Source organism: Gopherus flavomarginatus, chromosome 11, assembly GCF_025201925.1.
Source record: "Gopherus flavomarginatus isolate rGopFla2 chromosome 11, rGopFla2.mat.asm, whole genome shotgun sequence".
In the NCBI taxonomy this organism is placed as follows: domain Eukaryota; kingdom Metazoa; phylum Chordata; order Testudines; family Testudinidae; genus Gopherus; species Gopherus flavomarginatus.
This window is the reverse complement of record NC_066627.1, coordinates 6017412-6034289: the sequence shown is the minus strand read 5'-3', so window position 1 is coordinate 6034289 and position 16878 is coordinate 6017412. Positions and strand designations below refer to the sequence as shown.

Here is a 16878-nt window from a genome sequence, read left to right as displayed (position 1 = left end):
ATTAAAGGGGAGGTTGGAGTTAAAGGGGAGGTTGGGGGAGTTAAGGCGGAATGCTCAGAGAATTAAAGGGGAGGTTGGAGTTAAAGGGGAGGTTGGGGGAGTTAAGGCGGAATGCTCAGAGAATTAAAGGGGAGGTTAGGGATTAAAGGGGAGGTTGGGGGAGTTAAGGCGGAATGCTCAGAGAATTAAAGGGGAGGTTAGGGATTAAAGGGGAGGTTGGGGGAGTTAAGGCGGAATGCTCAGAGAATTAAAGGGGAGGTTGGAGTTAAAGGGGAGGTTGGGGGAGTTAAGGCGGAATGCTCAGAGAATTAAAGGGGAGGCTAGGGATTAAAGGGGAGGTTGGGGGAGTTAAGGCGGAATGCTCAGAGAATTAAAGGGGAAGTTAGGGATTAAAGGGGAGGCTGGGGGAGTTAAGGCGGAATGCTCAGAGAATTAAAGGGGAGGTTGGAGTTAAAGGGGAGGTTGGGGGAGTTAAGGCGGAATGCTCAGAGAATTAAAGGGGAGGTTGGAGTTAAAGGGGAGGTTGGGGGAGTTAAGGCGGAATGCTCAGAGAATTAAAGGGGAAGTTAGGGATTAAAGGGGAGGTTGGGGGAGTTAAGGCGGAATGCTCAGAGAATTAAAGGGGAGGTTGGAGTTAAAGGGGAGGGTGGCGGATTTTCAGGGCGTTCGGTGGGGATTCGAGGGGGTTGAAGGGGAGGCTGGCGGGAGTTAAAGGGGTGTGCGCAGAGTCACAGAGGACGGCAGGATGGGGAGGGCATTAAGGGGGTCTGGGGCTGTGATGGCCACTAACACAGGTTGTTAGAGCACATCTGGGAGTCTGGGCAGGTTGTCGGGCTGTGTGCGTGGGGGATGGGGGCATGAGGCGGTCCTGCCACCCACCCCCACCCATGACAATATGGACCCTTCAGAGCAGAGACACCACCACGATCCCCTGCAGAAGGGGAGGCAAAGGGAAGGGATCGGGGGATGGGTGCACCTCTGCTCCCTGGTCGAGCTCCACATAACACCAGGCATCCTCTCCTGACAGCAGGGAGCACTGGGAGTGGGGTAGGGTCTAGTGATTGGAGCAGGGACATCTGGGGGCCAGGATTCCTGGGTTCTCTCCTGACTCTGGGAGGGGAGTAGTGTCTAGCGGTTAGAGCGGGGGGCGGGGGTCTGGGAGCCAGGACTCCTGGGTTCTATGGCTCTGTTGTGTCATTTCCCCTCTGGTGCTGCACAGTCATAGCTCCCAGCTATACAGTGTCACAGAGCCTGCCACATCCCCTTCGTGTGGTCACAGACTCTCCAGGGGGCTTCTCAGAAACCCTCCCGCCAGGGTCGCTATGATCGAGGCCCATGGCAGGTCTGCACAGCCCCACCCTGCTCCCAGCTGGGCCACCCTGAGAAAGATCAAAGAACCACATTCCTACTCACCAGCCAGATCAGTTGCTGCCACACACAGCCCCCAGCACAGAGACATGGCCAGGGAGCTGAGCGAGGATGGAGCCAGGTGAGTAAGAGCCCCAGATGTGTCCAGATATGAGCCAGCACCCAGAGCAACCCTGGATCCTGCAGGACACATCCCCGTACTGGAGACTTCTCTGTCCATCATCCATCCAGCTGTGCAGGGACCCAGTTGCTGGGCTGACGCACAGCCTGTCTTTCCCCGCAGCCTGTGTGGTCAGCTGTGGTTGAACAGAGTCTGAACCTGCCGCTCAGATGAGCATGTATGCATGGCCTGCAGGTTTCCTGCTGGGTCTATAAATCACCTAGAGCTGAGGCAGATGCACAGTCCCTTTCCCTGGATGGCTCTGATAATGCAGCTTCTGCTCCTGCTCCCCACGGCTTTTTTCCTGCCCCCTGGGGTTCTGACTGGTGAGTACGGGGGGAATCAGGACCTGTTCAGTGCTGTTGTGGATGTTACCACATCCTGGCTCCTCCCTAGAGTCATGGGATGCCATGGGTTGGAGAAGGCTGAGGCCAAGCTGATGCCATTGCTAAAGTTGCTTAGCCACAGGGGGAGATGCAGGCCCCTGCCCACATGGACACAGAGGTGTGCACTGTTCTTGAGTCAAGCTAACCTGCCCAGAGGCTGACATTAAATCTATCCTGATGTGGGGATCTCTCCGCCAGGGTGGATCACTGGGGGAAAGGAAGCCCGGGCTCACTCCAAACCCTACATGGCTTTCCTCAACATCAGCATGAAGCATGGGCACGAAAGGTGTGGAGGATTCCTGATCCAAAAGGACTTTGTGCTGACGGCTGCCCACTGTGACCTAGGGTAAGTGCCTGCGTCTTGACCCTCAATTTCAAAGTTGTTGCCTCCTGGTGAATTCCCCAAAAGGGGTCAGTTGTGGCTTACTGCCTGTGGGGGTAGGTGGGAATGTTTACACTGCCTGAGTGTCCACTAAAGTGGAATTAAGTGTTGATATTTAATTTGTCACCAGTAGGGTTCAGAGTTAACAGCCTGGCTGAGATGAACAGAGGCAGGGCTCTCGTTCCAGGCTGTCTCTGTGAACGTAAGTCAAGCTCATGGGCAGGTGTTTTTAAGCCATCTAGGGGAACTGGACAACTCATTCCCGTTATGCCAAACCAGAAGGGTCCAAATCCCCAAATCTAAGCCACAGAGTTCTTTGTCCCCCCTAGTCCTAGGGAGGACCAGGAAGTGTTAATATAGTGGCCAATCCCCATTAAAATTAAATGGATGGCCTAAAATCCCTTGACAGCTTTGCAAATCTCATCCCATGCGAGGTTAATTATAATATCTCACTCTTGCTATCTGGAGATCGCAAAGCACTTGACAAAAGGGGTTGGGATCATTATCCTGGGGATGTAGAAAAAGGGGAATTTCGAGTAGGAGTAGAGGGGTTCTTTTACCTCTGGATTTGGCCCTGGTGCAACCACTGCTGGGATCCTGTGTCCAGTTCTGGCACCCCACAATTCAGGAAAGATGTTGACACATGGGAAAGGGAAGATCCGCAAGAATGATTAAAAGATTGGAAAATCTGCCTTAGAGTGAGTGATTCAAGGAGTTCAATCTTTTTAGCTTAACCAAGAAAAGGAGGTCAGACTAGATAACTACAGTCATGCCTTGTGGCCTTGGAATATACAAATCCCCATTCTACAGATGGGGAAACTGAGGCATGAAATGGGGCAATGACTTGTCCAAGGTCATCCACCAGGCCTGTGAATAGAACCCAGGTTTCCTGAGTCCCCCTCCAGCACTCTACCCACCAGAGCACACTGCCATAGGGTAAGTCCTCATGCATGACTCGACAATAATAGCTCCACCTTCATTCAGGTCCATGGAGATGTTAATTCTGAACCCTACTGACACCAATTCCTCTCTCCGTACATGACTGTTTTAATGCAGCTGCTTTTAGTGACTTTGAAAATCTCAGGCTCTGGTTCCTATTTTAACACCCCAGAAGGTTGGGGCAGCATGGATGGCTTTTGGGTAGGAGAGGCAGGTGGGATCTAGGAGCACCCAACTCTACCCCATTCCCAGCCACGCCTCTCTGACTTCCCAGAAAGATCGTGGTATATCTGGGAGCTCACAATGTGACCAAGCGGGAGCGGAGCCAGCAACGCCTGGCCGTCCGACGGAAAATCCCCCACCCGAAGTACAACAACAAGACATGGGAGAACGACCTCATGTTACTCAAGGTACCAGTGACTGATTTTCTCCTATTACGTCCCTGTTAGTTTGTCTGTCTGTCTCTCCTTCTGGTAGCTCTTGTCTTAGAGCATCAGCTCTTTGAGGCATGGACTGTCACTTTGCTCTATGTTTGTGCAGTGCTTGGCACAGTGTGCTCATGGGTCGTGACTGGGGCCCCAGGTGCTACCGTAATACATCTAATAAATAATGGACAGCACCTGGCACAGTGGGGTTGTGGGTCATAACTGGGGTCTAGGTGATACCGTAATACACCTAATAAAGCATAATAATAATGACCCCACATTCAGGGTATTTACATTTTTACTCAAGACCTTTTTTGTTTGTTTGTTTTTTGGTCAGAAATGAGGGGTTTGCCTAACTGCTCCTGTAAAAAAAAAAAATCAAAATGATAAAATTACAAAAGAATTTTTTTTCTGTTTTTTTAATTATGTTTTCAAACACTGGAGAAATTTTCTACTTTTCACTCCCCTGCCTCCAACACTCAGTTAGAGATAAAAGATAAAAAAGTGAGAGGGAGTAACAGAAAAAAAATTCTCTCCCTTATTTATTTTTCCCCACTGGCAAAAAATTGTTACGAAGTAAAAAACAATAGACATGTTTTCTTTTCCCTCTATACTATAAAAATGTGGGGAAAGTGGGGTCCCCCCCCCACAGTCCCACACTCGAGTCCTTTTTGGTTTCTTGTTTTGCTTTTCACTACAAGAAAAAAGTTCAAAGCGACAGAAAGAATCTCAAAAATTTCAAAATAGATTTTTAACTGAAATTTTTCATTTTTCATCCAATTTTTTAAAAAATATGAAAAATTCAGAATGGGGTGAAATAGAGTTTTTCCCCCTGTAAATTGATCAGTTATTCCCCTCTCCAGACATATACCGGGCAGGGATCTCGTCCCCTCCTGCAGAAGGGAGCAGTGTCTTTATCACATATACACAGTCTTGACCCCGCCCAATAAAATTCTTCAAAAAATGTGGTTTCAGAAGTTGTTTGTATTATGGTGACACTTAGATCAAAATCATGGCCCCATTGTGCCGGGTGCTGCCCAGACCCCAAACGAGATCAGAATCCCATTGTGCCAGATGTTGCACAGACCCTGACTGAGATCAGGGCCCCATTGTGCCAGACACTCCACAGACACAGTGAGGCACAGCCCTTCCCCAAAGAGCTCACACTATAAATAGACAAACATTGGTGGGGAAACTGAGGCACAGAGCGGGGCCATGGTTCGCCCAAGAGCATTGGAAGAGCCAAGAGCAGATCCCAGATCTCCTGGCTCCCATCCCGGTGCTTTATCCGCTAGGCCTTGCTACCACCCTTTCCCTTGCCCACTCTCCTTGCAGCTGAAGGGCAAAGTGAAGCTGACAAAGGCCGTGCAACTTGTCCCCCTGCCTGAGGCCGGTGAAGAGGTGATGCCAAGAGACATCTGCAACGTAGCGGGCTGGGGGAATACCCGGGCCAGGGGGTTTTCCCTGCCAAGCACACTGCAGGAGGTCAACCTGAAGGTGCTGAAGGCGGACAGGTGCACACGTTACCCACAGTTCGTCCCCACTTCCATGCTCTGCGTAGGCGACCCCAGGGAAGTCGAGAAATCATCCTTTCAGGTAAATATCCCTCTTGCCCTGCACATGTCCTCCCGACTCAGCCCAGCAGGGGGCGACGCTGAGATTCTGAGCTGTACCAAGGGACACCCCCCCATGGGAAGGACAGCTGAAACCAGCTTCAACACCTGATGTTTATTTTGCAGGGCGACTCCGGGGGCCCCCTGGTCTGTGACGGGACGGCTCAGGGCATCGTCTCTTTCGGCAGAAAAGATGGGTCCCCCCCCAGGGTGTTCACCAGAGTCTTGGCGTACATCTCCTGGATCCAGAAAACAATGAGAAAGCTGCAGGATTAACCTTAGGCAAGCACCTTCTTTGCTCTCTGCCTCAATTTCCCAGCTGTAAAAGGAGCCGTATGGATTTATCCCCTGGGAGCTGTGTGTAGAGCCCAGCCACTATGGTGATGGGCTCATGGTAAAGCCAATCAATAAATAATGTCTTATTAGTGTTTCCTTATGCACATTATTTGAAAACTTTAAACGGGTCCCCGTCAGCCATCGTAGGTTTTAGCTTTAAAAACGAATTGCCGGGTCTCAGGACGTTAGAAAGACAAAGTGGATGAGACAGGCTGGTCCAATAAAAGATACCACCTCACCCGCCTTGTCTCTCTTTGATTCTGTAAAGCATCTTCTAGAAAGTCTGACAGTCTGAATTTGGAGCTGCCAAAACTTAGATGTTTGTTCTGGTAATTAAAGATTTTTTCATTTCATTCTTTTGGTGATTCCCTCAAAAGTTTTCAAAACCATTCCTCCCCCCCTGTCATAAACGGATAGCTAAGGGTTAATGTCTCTTTCACCTATAAAGGGTTAACAAACAGTGACCTGCAAACACCTGACCAGAGGACCAATCAGGAGACAAGATACTTTCAAATCTCATGGAGGGAAGCCTTTGTTTGTGGGTTTTGGGTTTGGCTTTGTTCTCTCTGGGTCCTGGACAGGACTAGAGGTGCAACCAGGTTTCTGCCAATCTCCCTGCTACAGTCTTTTATCTATTCAGAATTGTGAATAAGAAAAAAGGCGGTTATAGTCGTTTAATTTGTTTACTTATTTGCATATGTGTACTTGCTGGAAGTAGCTTAAATTGTGTTTCTGCTGGAGAAAGTTTCTTTCTATTGTTTATAAGTTGAAAGACCCTGTAATTGTTTACCATCTAAAGTGCAGAGATAAACCTTTTACTTTTTTTCTCTCTTTTTTATTAAAAGTTTTGCTTTTGAAGACCTGTTTGATTTTTTTCTCCTAGTTAAGGTTCAAGGGAATTGGTGGGGAGAAGGGAAGGATAAATTTTCTCTTTGTGTTTGTAACCCTTCTGCCCCTCTGAGTTGGCAGCAACAAGGGCCGGGTTCAGTATCCAGGGGTTCCGTTTCAGTAACCAATGCATAACCGGCTCGAGCCCCTACCCAGTGACCTGGGACCTCACATACCACACCCCCCTGGGCGCCTCTAGGAGGCAATACTTCCCCTCTCGCAAGCACGGAGTCTGAGTGTAGCAAAATCTTTTTAATAAAGGAAGGAATCAATGCGGCATCCCATTGGAGAAACACCACAAACAGGGTTATAACACAAACCATAAACAAAAACCCACCTCCAAGTACATTTGGCACTGTCCTTTTTCACCTTAGGGTTTTAAGTCCAATCACCCCAAAGTCCAACAACCCAAAAGTCTCTGGTCAATGCCACCCCAGAGTTCGAGAGTTTATCTGTAGAGGTCCCTCCCCCCAGCCTGGGTAGAAAGGGGCACCTTACGTGGTCCGGGGCCAACTGCCCTGCCTCTCCGTGGGTTCTGCTTCTGCCTTCTCCACGAACTGCTCCGCTTTACCAGCTGCTCCACTCTGTTCTTCCAGCCATCCTCAGAAACTGCTCCGCTCCACCAGCTGCTCTGCTCCATGAGCTGCTCCAGTTCTCTCTGCAAACTGCTCGGCTCCGCTCGCTCTGTGGGCCGCTCCACCCGTCCCACAGCTACTCCGCTCTGCCAGCCACTCTGCTGCCACCGGCTGTCCCGTGATCTGCTCCAGCTGTCCCCACAACTGCTCCACTCCGCCAGCCGCTCTGTTCCACAGTATAGCTTCAGGCTCCCCCACTAGTTAGCACAGTACTCAGTGCTCTCAGCTCAGTTATTTCAGCTCTTTAGTGATTTCAACTCTTAGTGATCTCAGCTCTTAGTAGGGGAGCCCCAGTGCTAGTGCACCATTAGCCCAAAGTGAGTTCAGCTCAGTAACCTGTATTTAGATTCTTGAGGGAATAAAAAAAATCAACTCTGATATTCCACAGTGGAGAGAGGAGGGGGTGGAACTGGTGCTTCTGGCTCCACAAGGAGACTGCACCACCAGGCACAGATATCTGTCCTCAGCCTCTCTCAATTCACTGGGTTTTGGAACCCATGTCCCTTGTCTAGCAAGTACTACCCAATTGAGGGTGAGTCATTTGTCACCAAGCAGTCCCACAGCTCGGCAGTCTGGGATAGGGTAGGCGTGCCTATGCAAATACACTCTCTGACATTCTTTCCACCAGATGTCAGGGTAGAGCTTATCCTGACTGCTTACATGTTATATTCATGCAGCTTGTATTGCCTCTGGGTGAGGAGGAAGATAACACTCCTCTTGGTGTGGTGATTCAAGAAGTTGAATCAGGCTATCTCCTAGTGTTCCCAGGGCGGGAAGGAGCTGGGAGGAAGAAGGGAGTGGGAAGGGAATGGTTTATTCCCCTTTGTTGTGAGACTCAGGGAATCTGGGTCTTGGGGTCCCCAGGGAAGGTACTGGGGGAGACCAGAGTCTATCAGGTGCTCTACTCTAAGTCCTGATTGGTGGCAGCCTATCAGATCTAAGCTGGTAATTATGCTTAGAGGACTTTATGCTAGTACCCATATCCTGGACGCTAAGGTCCAGATTTGGGAATTATACTCGACACCCCACCCCTTTGAAAATGTACACTTTGGTCAAAAAGGTGTATGGGAAATGTCTGATCTGTTCTACAAACTGCTTGATTTGACTAAAAATCAAGGGGAAAAAATGTCATGGAAGTTTTGTTCCTTTCATTTTGGGACATGGTGGGGAGGGGGGTTAAAATTTAAACTCCAACAAAAAATTTCATCCAGATCTGAAAAAAAAACCACCAAATGACATTATCCCCGATACTTCTCCCTACACACTGCCGATTTTCAGCCACTTTAGAGCTGGTTGAAAGTTGGGGAGACAATATGTCACGGAGTCCCCGGGCGATGCTCTGGAACTGCTCCCCACCAAGCCAGGCAGGACTTTGGGGAGCCTCCTCTCCCTTGGAGCAGACTTGTTCAGGGCAAGAAGCTCACACGGCTTTACCTCCTGGGTCTCTCCTTGGAGCATTTAGCATCCTCTGCCCCTCCGTGTGCTTCCCACAGCGAGTCCACCCCAGCGGGGTCCTGGGGAAGCCACCGGGTTCTGCACCCCCACTTTGCAGTCAGACGTGACTCTCAGCCAGCCAGTAAAACAGAGGTTTATTCAATGACAGGAACAGGGTCTAAAACAGAACTTGTAGATACAGCGAACCGGACCCCTCGGCTGGGTCCATTCTGGGGGGCAGTGAGCCAGACCCCCAGGTCTGCCCTCCACCCTTGACCCCAGCCAGCTCCAGACTAACAGCCCCTCCCAGCCCCTCCTCTCTCCTCAGCCCCTTTCCCGGGCCAGGAGGTCACCTGATCCCTTTGTCTCCAACACCTTCAGCTGGCACCTTTGCAGGGGAGGGGCCCAGGCCATCAGTTGCTAGGAGACAGAGTGTCAGGCATTTAGGTGCACTGGCCCTTTGCTCTGCCAGATACTTAAGAACTGCCATGGGGACACTGAGGCACCAACACAGTATTCAGAGAAAACATTAAGAACTTTCCCAGTTCATCACATCTCTCCCCCCTTCGAGACTGAACTGAGCGAGGTCACTCCAGCCAGTGACCTGGGGAAGTTCGAACCCACCAACGTTCCCATGGATGCCCCAGCATCTCTCCCATTCCTTGGTGTGAGTTACACCAGGACAGTCCAGTCTCACGCCCTCCCTTAGGTCGGGTGTGCTTGATGGCACTTGCAGGCCGCATGTGGGAAGGTTTATGCGGCTTGAACCCTTTTGCTACCCCAATACCTCTGGGGTCCAAACTGGAACGGGGTCTTCTCCCAGCACTTAAGAGCCCCCATCTTGGCCTTGGCCAGCTTTGGGCTTGGGCAGCTGCTTCCCACTTTGTGGCCCAGACACAACACCTTTGCCGTCCCCCCTTACACTTTCCAGCTTTTAAGGTCAGTCCCACCTCCTTGAGGCAGCCCAGCCCCCTCTTTACCTGGGACACCTGTTCCTCCCAGGTCTGGCTAAAGATGCACATGTTATCAGTGTCTTCCAGGGCCAAGTTCTCCATCGCCCTCTGCTTGTCTAGAATCTCCCCAGGCCTTGGCATGGGGTCGGCATCGGACACTGTGATGGCTTTAAGCTTCTGATAGCCCCCATAAAACCAAATAATCCTGTCTCCCTTGGGGATCAGCCCCACGGGTGAGGCCCATGGGCTGTAAAATGGCTGGATCCCATCTAAAGCCAGCAGGTCCTTGACCTCTCTCTCCAAGTTCTGGGCTGCTTTCCCAGTGACTCTGAATGGGGAACACCTGATGGGGAGATTGGCTCCCACCACAGGGAAGAGATCCCCCAGGGGGTCTTCCCCCTTCTCCTCCCAATCCTTCCTTTCCGGGTCCAGGGGTCCCCTCACTCTCCTCCCATCCAGCAGCTTGAACGGGAAGAATCCTGTGGATTCCTGGGGCACCACCAGCTGCCTTCCGATTCCCCCCAGTTCTACTTCCCCTTGGGGAGCCCATTCCCGGTACAGGAATCCCTCCTCCTGCAGGACTCTGTCCCTGCAGCCTTCCCCAAGGAGGTTTGCAGTGCTGTGGCCAGCAAGTTCCCTCAGCTTCTCCAAGGAGGGATCCCTCTGCAGCTCGGTCTGGGATTCAGCGGCTGGGGCAGGGAGTGGGACCTGCTCCCTTTCGCTGGCTGGGCCAGGGGTCACAGCCCCCCTGAGCCCTGTCCCTGGTAGCTTCCTCCCTGCTGTGTAATCACTTCCCAGCAGCATGTCTGGACCAGGCAAACCTGTTTGGCAGCTGACCTGCCCTGCCTGGGTGTCCCCCCACTCAGCTGGGATCTCAGCTGCCCCCGTGCTCAGCACTGCCCTTGCTGTCCCAGTGGGGCCAGGCAGCGAGCTCTTTGCTCTGGTCACAGCATCAGAGCCAGCGTGAGCCCCCTCTCCGGTGTGCAGGGGGGCAGGGAGCATCTCTCCCTCCCATTCAGCCCCAGGGGGCTGGTTATAGGTAGGCAGGTATCCTGAGCCCTGCAGCCCCTCCCCCCTGCCAGCCAGGTCATTTGCATTTTCACTGACCATTTCCATCCTAGCCAATTGGTTCCCTGGATTTGAATTCAAACCCTCGGCCGTTACAGGAGCGGGGCCTGGATCCTGTCCCATGGGGAGACAGTCACCCCCCAACAGGGCCTCCCAGCTGATATCCTGGAGAACCCCAACGACCAGCCAGCCCAACCCCTCCTGTGTCTGCACAGGGATCCGGGCCATAGGCAGGGCGAGGGGCTTCACCCCAGGGAACTTCACCTAGGTCCCACAGTCCCTCAGCATCTGGGGCTGCACCACCACAGTTCTCTCTGTCCCAGGGTCTCGCCCCCGCAGGCGTGTTTCCCCACTAACCCCTGGGCAGCCCCCTATGTCTCTCTGATCCACCATCACCAGTCCACGCTGCTGCTGCTTCCTCGGGCTCTTGCTCTCTCTCACGGTCCTCTCGCTCTCTCGGGCTCTGCTCCCATCCCATCCGTCTCCAATCTCCTGATGGGGAACCCAATCGTGAAGACCCTCGTCTGATTGGGGACCAGACTCCCGGGGATGCCTGGCTGATGCTCCAGCTGCTCTCAGATCCTCTTGAAGCCCCATCTGGGCCAGCAATCTGCTCCTCAGAGCGGTCCTTCTCCTCCAACTGCACGATTAACTGTGCCTTGGTGAATTTCCCCATGCGTAACCCTCTCTTTGTGCACAGGATCACAATGTCCTTCTCAAGGAGATGGTGATAGGCCATCACTTCACCGTTCCCAAGTGGCTCTGGACTCACAGGCCTGTGTGCTCTTGGCTCCCCCATGGTTTCCAGGAAGAACCCCTGGTGTGCCAGCCCTTCTTGTGATCACCACCTCTTTGCCAGGGTCGAGCTGCAGACTCCTCTGCCCCTGGAACTGCTCCTGCAATCCCCCGGGGAACCCTGCTACTGCAAAAATCCTTCTCTCTCCCAGGGTCGAGCGGCAAGCTCCTCCGCCCCTGAGACTGCTCGCTGCAGTCCTCAGGGGGACCCTGTTACTCCAACAGTCCTTCTCGCTGGTCACACACTCCCAGAGGTTAACCGCCCCCTGAAACCGTCCCTCTCTGAGCCTTCAGCATGCCTGGTCCTCGTTATCCCTCCTTTGTTTTACTGCTCCCCAGTCACTTACTGCAAGCAGCGCCATTCACGGGGTGCAGTATATCCCGCCGCTGCCACCAGTTGTCACGGAGTCCCCGGGCGATGCTCTGGAACTGCTCCCCACCAAGCCAGGCAGGACTTTGGGGAGCCTCCTCTCCCTTGGAGCAGACTTGTTCAGGGCAAGAAGCTCACACAGCTTCACCTCCTGGGTCTCTCCTTGGAGCATTCAGCATCCTCTGCCCCTCCGTGCGCTTCCCACAGCGAGTCCACCCCAGCGGGGTCCTGGGGAAGCCACCGGGTTCTGCACCCCCACTTTGCAGTCAGACGTGACTCTCAGCCAGCCAGTAAAACAGAGGTTTATTCAATGACAGGAACAGGGTCTAAAACAGAACTTGTAGATACAGCGAACCGGACCCCTCGGCTGGGTCCATTCTGGGGGGCAGTGAGCCAGACCCCCAGGTCTGCCCTCCACCCTTGACCCCAGCCAGCTCCAGACTAACAACCCCTCCCAGCCCCTCCTCTCTGCTCAGCCCCTTTCCCGGGCCAGGAGGTCACCTGATCCCTTTGTCTCCAACACCTTCAGCTGGCACCTTTGCAGAGGAGGGGCCCAGGCCATCAGTTGCTAGGAGACAGAGTGTCAGGCATTTAGGTGCACTGGCCCTTTGCTCTGCCAGATACTTAAGAACTGCCATGGGGACACTGAGGCACCAACACAGTATTCAGAGAAAACATTAAGAACTTTCCCAGTTCGTCACACAATATCATGAAGGTGTTATCCAAAAACACCTCCTCTTCATATTTTTAAAGCAATATATATTCAAATATTTGCATCAGAATCGCAAAATTTGAAAAAAATTGGTCCAGTTTTATAATTGGTCAAAACATGTATGACCTTGTTTTCTGGAAAATTCAACCCTAACTCTTTTTTATTCCCCCCTCAAAATAACAAGAAAATTTCCAGGTTTTTCAAAGCTCGTAGCATTTTCTGCTGGAAAAATTACTTAAAATATTTGTGGGAGGGGGGGAGTGGCTCACGCATGCACCGAGTGGGGAGAATCAGGCTGGATTTTTGAAACTGTCTGATCAGCCTCAGGGCTGGTAGGAAAGGAAGGAGGAAATTTGGTTGCAATTTTGTTCCCATGTGGTCAATGAAATTCCAGTCAAAAACAGTTGTGAGACGGATAAAATAAGGAAAAATATTAAAATGTAATCAAAAATTTGTTGAAAAATAATTAGAGACAAGGTGGGTGCAGAAATGGCTTTTATTGGACCAATTTCTGCTGGTGAGAAAGAGATGAGCTTTCAACACAGATCTATTCTTCTGGTCTGGGAAAAGTTCTCCAGCGTGTCCAAGCTAAACACAAGTCAAAGCCAGTCCCTTTCCCGAACAGACGTGAATAAAAGTCTTCCTCTCCTCCACCTTGTCTCTCTAATATCCTGGGACCGACACGGCTGCAACAACATGGCAAACTACCAAAATAATTGTCCAGTTCCCAGTGACGCCTCCCACCTCTTGGTTTGTGGGAGTTTGAACCTGGTGTTAAAACGATGAGTCTGGAAATGGTTTCAAAAACCCGCCCTAGGAGGAGAGGTGAAAAACCTGAGCATGTTGGGTCTTGAGAAATGAAGATGGAGGGGGGACCTGAGAACAGTCGTCCAGTATGTGAAGGGCTGTTCTAATGGGGATGCGGATCAATGGTTCTCCATGTCCAGTGAGGGCAGGACAAGAAGTGATGGGTTAATCGGCAGCAAGGAGATTAAGGTTAGACATTAGGACAATCTTTGTAGCTCGAAGGGGAGTCCAGGAAGAGCTCCACTAGTAGACTCTTATCCTGTTACATGGACTGGCCAGTAGAGGGAGACAAACCCCTCACATTCTGCTAGTGGTCTGCAGCTCAGGAAAGGCTTTCTCATTCCACCTGCTCCTCTAGGGCTAGTGTCTCTGCTTATTTGGGGGAGTGGGAAGAGATCCATTGACCCCAGACCCCTGGAGGGAGGGGGAGGGGAGTCTAGGGTGACCAGATGTCCCAATTTTATAGGGACAGTCCTGATTTTTGGGTCTTTTTCTTATATAGGCTCCTATTACCCCCCACCCGGTTTCGATTTTTTAAATTTGCTGTCTGGTCACTCTAGGGGAGTCCATTCATTTCAGTAGACATTGGATAAGGCGCTGGTGTGGGATTTCCTCATGGGTTTGCTATGGAAACTCTTCTCCTCTCTTCCCACCGAACTGCCCTGCCCAGCCCTGGCAGAGCAGACAACGATTCAGTGGACCCTGATTGTAGTGCAGAAAGGCCCTACGGAGGGAGACTGGCTGGATCATGGGATAGGAAATCGGATGTGGGGCCTTTCCCTTTTCAAGGGTGCCAGCTCTGATCCAGCCCCACAGCAGGGGACTGACTGGCTCAGTGAGGGGTGGGGGAATTGGTCATGGGGCCTTTTAAACCCTGCAACATGGTTTCTAATCTGCAGTTATTACTGCCTCTGTCTTAGGGCTTTGGGGGGGGGGGGACAGTGGGCTCTAGTGGTTACATGAAGGGGAGCTGGGAGCCAGGACTCCTGGGTTCTATCCCTGGCTCTGGGAGGGGAGTTGTGTGGGACGGTTCTTGGGGTAATCAGGACTGTGAGTGATCTTGTTACCCAGCCTCCAGATTAACAGCAGCTGCCCCCGAGTCTCCTGGAACCGCTCCCCTGTGACACCCAGCCCCTGCTGCTGGCTACTCACAGAAATCCCACCTCCTCAGCCCTCAGGAGAGCAGCGTACTCCTGTTTTTCCTTAACCCACTGTGACAGTGTCACATCCAGCCCTCATGCGCACGGTGAACAAAACCAAGAGAAGGTTTATTGCGCTTCCCGTGGAAACAAGAGAGAGCACCCGATACCGATGGGGACAGGAGCAACCAAACTCAGATGCTGCCAGATAGGGCCGACACTCACTGATAGTTCCCATGTCTGGCTAAGCAACAGGTTTCCCCTCCCAGAATTCATCCCGTTGCAGAGCTGGCTGGCACCCCAGGATCCGGGCCTTCCTGAAATTCCTCCGCACCCCAAGATGTCTCCTATGGGAAAGGCTACAGAGGGTCTTCTTCTGCCCTGTGTTATGCTGATTCTGCAGGCTGTGTCTCATGGCAGTCGGCGTGAGCACCGGCCGGTTACTATGGCCATCTCTGCCTCCATGTGGGTTCGGTTGTTCGTGTTTGGCTTTCACGGGTTCCCATGGACTGTTCTGGGATGGGGCGAGGGTACACAACGGGGCCTGGAGGCACAGTGCCAGGAGTGGCATGTGACTGGGGTTGCCAATCTCAGGGCAGGCTGGCTGAAAGAGGTAGACACCCTACTGGTGATGTGTTCTGTGATTAGATTTCACCATGCCCATATCCTGGAGTCACAGACAGTCCCCTATACTCCAGTCTATCCACGAAGAGAAACCGGACTTAGTGATAAGTAGTCATGGCACCAAAACTCCCCACATTCAGGATGCTCCCTGTCCCTAGAGACCAGTCACTTAGGCCTTGTCTCACTAACAAGCTTACAGCAACGTAGCTGTACTGATGCAGCTGCACCGCTGTAAGGTCACTCGTGTAGCCGCTCTATGCAGATGGGAGAGAGCTCTCCCATTGGCATAATTCAACCACACCCAATGAGCAGTGGTATCTATGTTAGCAGAAGAAGCTCTCCTGTCGACATAGCGCTGTGCACACCGCCACTTCTGTCAGCGTAACTTGTGTCACGTGTTTTTTTCACACCCCTGAGTGGCATAAGTTATACTGACAAATTTGGTAGTGGAGACAAAGCCTTATTCTGGATCAATTACACCAAACAACGCCTGTAACCAGTTCTGTATCCATGGTGTTAGGTAAATAAAGCAAGTCCTCACTCACCTCTCCAGCACCCGAGTTCGTGCGGAGTTGGTATGGGGCACACAATTCTGTCAGAGACCAGACACCAATGCGTTGATCAACGGGCTCACACTATCCTTAGCTCTAAAAGCTTTAGATTAAGTGTGGCCCCTTTATTAGGGGTGAGCATCAATATTTATACACAGAAGTAAACAAAGTGATTAACAAAAGATAATGGTCATGCATAATCAATCAAGATTTTACAGGAAAAGCAAGTTAACAAGTAAATGCATAGAGATAAAGGCTAATGGCTACTTGAGAAAGGGGGTGTCATGAGTAGTTTGCAGGTCAGAGCTTTGTTCAAAAGGGTTCAGGAAGGATTATGCAGAGACAGCCAGTCTGGGTGTGTTTTGGCTCCCCAAAGTTCACCAAAAGTTTAGACCCAACATTCCTCCATTTGTAGCTTTGGGATAACTATTAATCAAAAAGCTACACCCTATTTCAAGATCTTAAGGGCCGCTTGGCAATTTCAGCCTGGGCCAATTCGAAGAGAGTAAGGCTTTTAGCTGAAGTGGGAAAAGAATAAACTGACTTACATGAGTTTATGAGGGAGGGGACACACTGAATACAGCAACACAGTACTATAAGGACTACTATGGCCCCAACAACACCCACCAAGAGTTTTTTAACCCACCCAAATCCGGGCAGCCAATTCCATAAGGCTCCCCACCAATCATAAGGTGGCTGGCCAGAGGAGTAGTTTTTAGCCATTTCCCTTAGGTGTTTGGTACGTTGAAAAGTGTCAGAGTAGGTGTCATTTACAAAAACACAGCATTCTTCATTTATGAGGGCGCAAGTTCCTCCCTGGGCTGCTAACATTATGTCTAAAGCCATTCTGTTTTGCAAAGCTAACTGGCGCAGCTGGGACATTTCCCCGGCCTGATTTTCAAATAGGGTTGCAGTTTCATTGGTCAAAGATTCTAATAGTCCCTGTAGACGGATGATAGCACCCTTCAAGCTAGTGTGACCAGCCCACCGCTGCCAGGACAAACCATCACGGAGATTAATATCTCTGTCAGTTTCACGGATGTTACGAACGTGGGGAAAATGAGGGGGCGTGAGGGAGATGCGAGAAGGTGGTGCTAGCCATGCCAAATAACATGACCCTGCCCAATCAGGGGAGAGAAAATAATAAGCTTTGGGCCCGCACACCCAGTATGTTCCATATAATGCGTTTTGGGTATTCCATTTCTCAAAGTAGGAGGTAACCCACCACCCGTTGTACCACTGTTCCCCTGGTAACGCAGAGGGGTCGTTGTGTGAACTGCAGAGGCACAATTT

The 16878-nt window shown here is 51.4% G+C and overlaps 1 protein-coding gene across 1 annotated transcript; it reads left to right on the top strand.

Annotated features, from left to right (window-relative positions):
* The first annotated feature begins 5 nt into the window (after positions 1-5).
* LOC127031562 (mast cell protease 3-like) lies at positions 6-6219 on the top strand. Its single transcript, XM_050918493.1, has 7 exons — positions 6-134; positions 444-565; positions 628-1489; positions 2113-2260; positions 3510-3645; positions 4996-5256; positions 5400-6219. Exons 3-7 carry the CDS (start codon positions 1480-1482, stop codon positions 5547-5549), a joined length of 705 nt encoding a protein of 234 aa, XP_050774450.1. The 5' UTR covers positions 6-134; positions 444-565; positions 628-1479; the 3' UTR covers positions 5550-6219.
* The last annotated feature ends 10659 nt before the right edge of the window (positions 6220-16878 follow it).

Coding starts and splice junctions, on each gene's coding strand:
- LOC127031562 (XM_050918493.1), top strand. Junction 2,261..3,509: donor GCTGCCCACTGTGACCTAGG/GTAAGTGCCTGC, acceptor CTGACTTCCCAG/AAAGATCGTGGTATATCTGG. Junction 3,646..4,995: donor ACGACCTCATGTTACTCAAG/GTACCAGTGACT, acceptor CTCTCCTTGCAG/CTGAAGGGCAAAGTGAAGCT.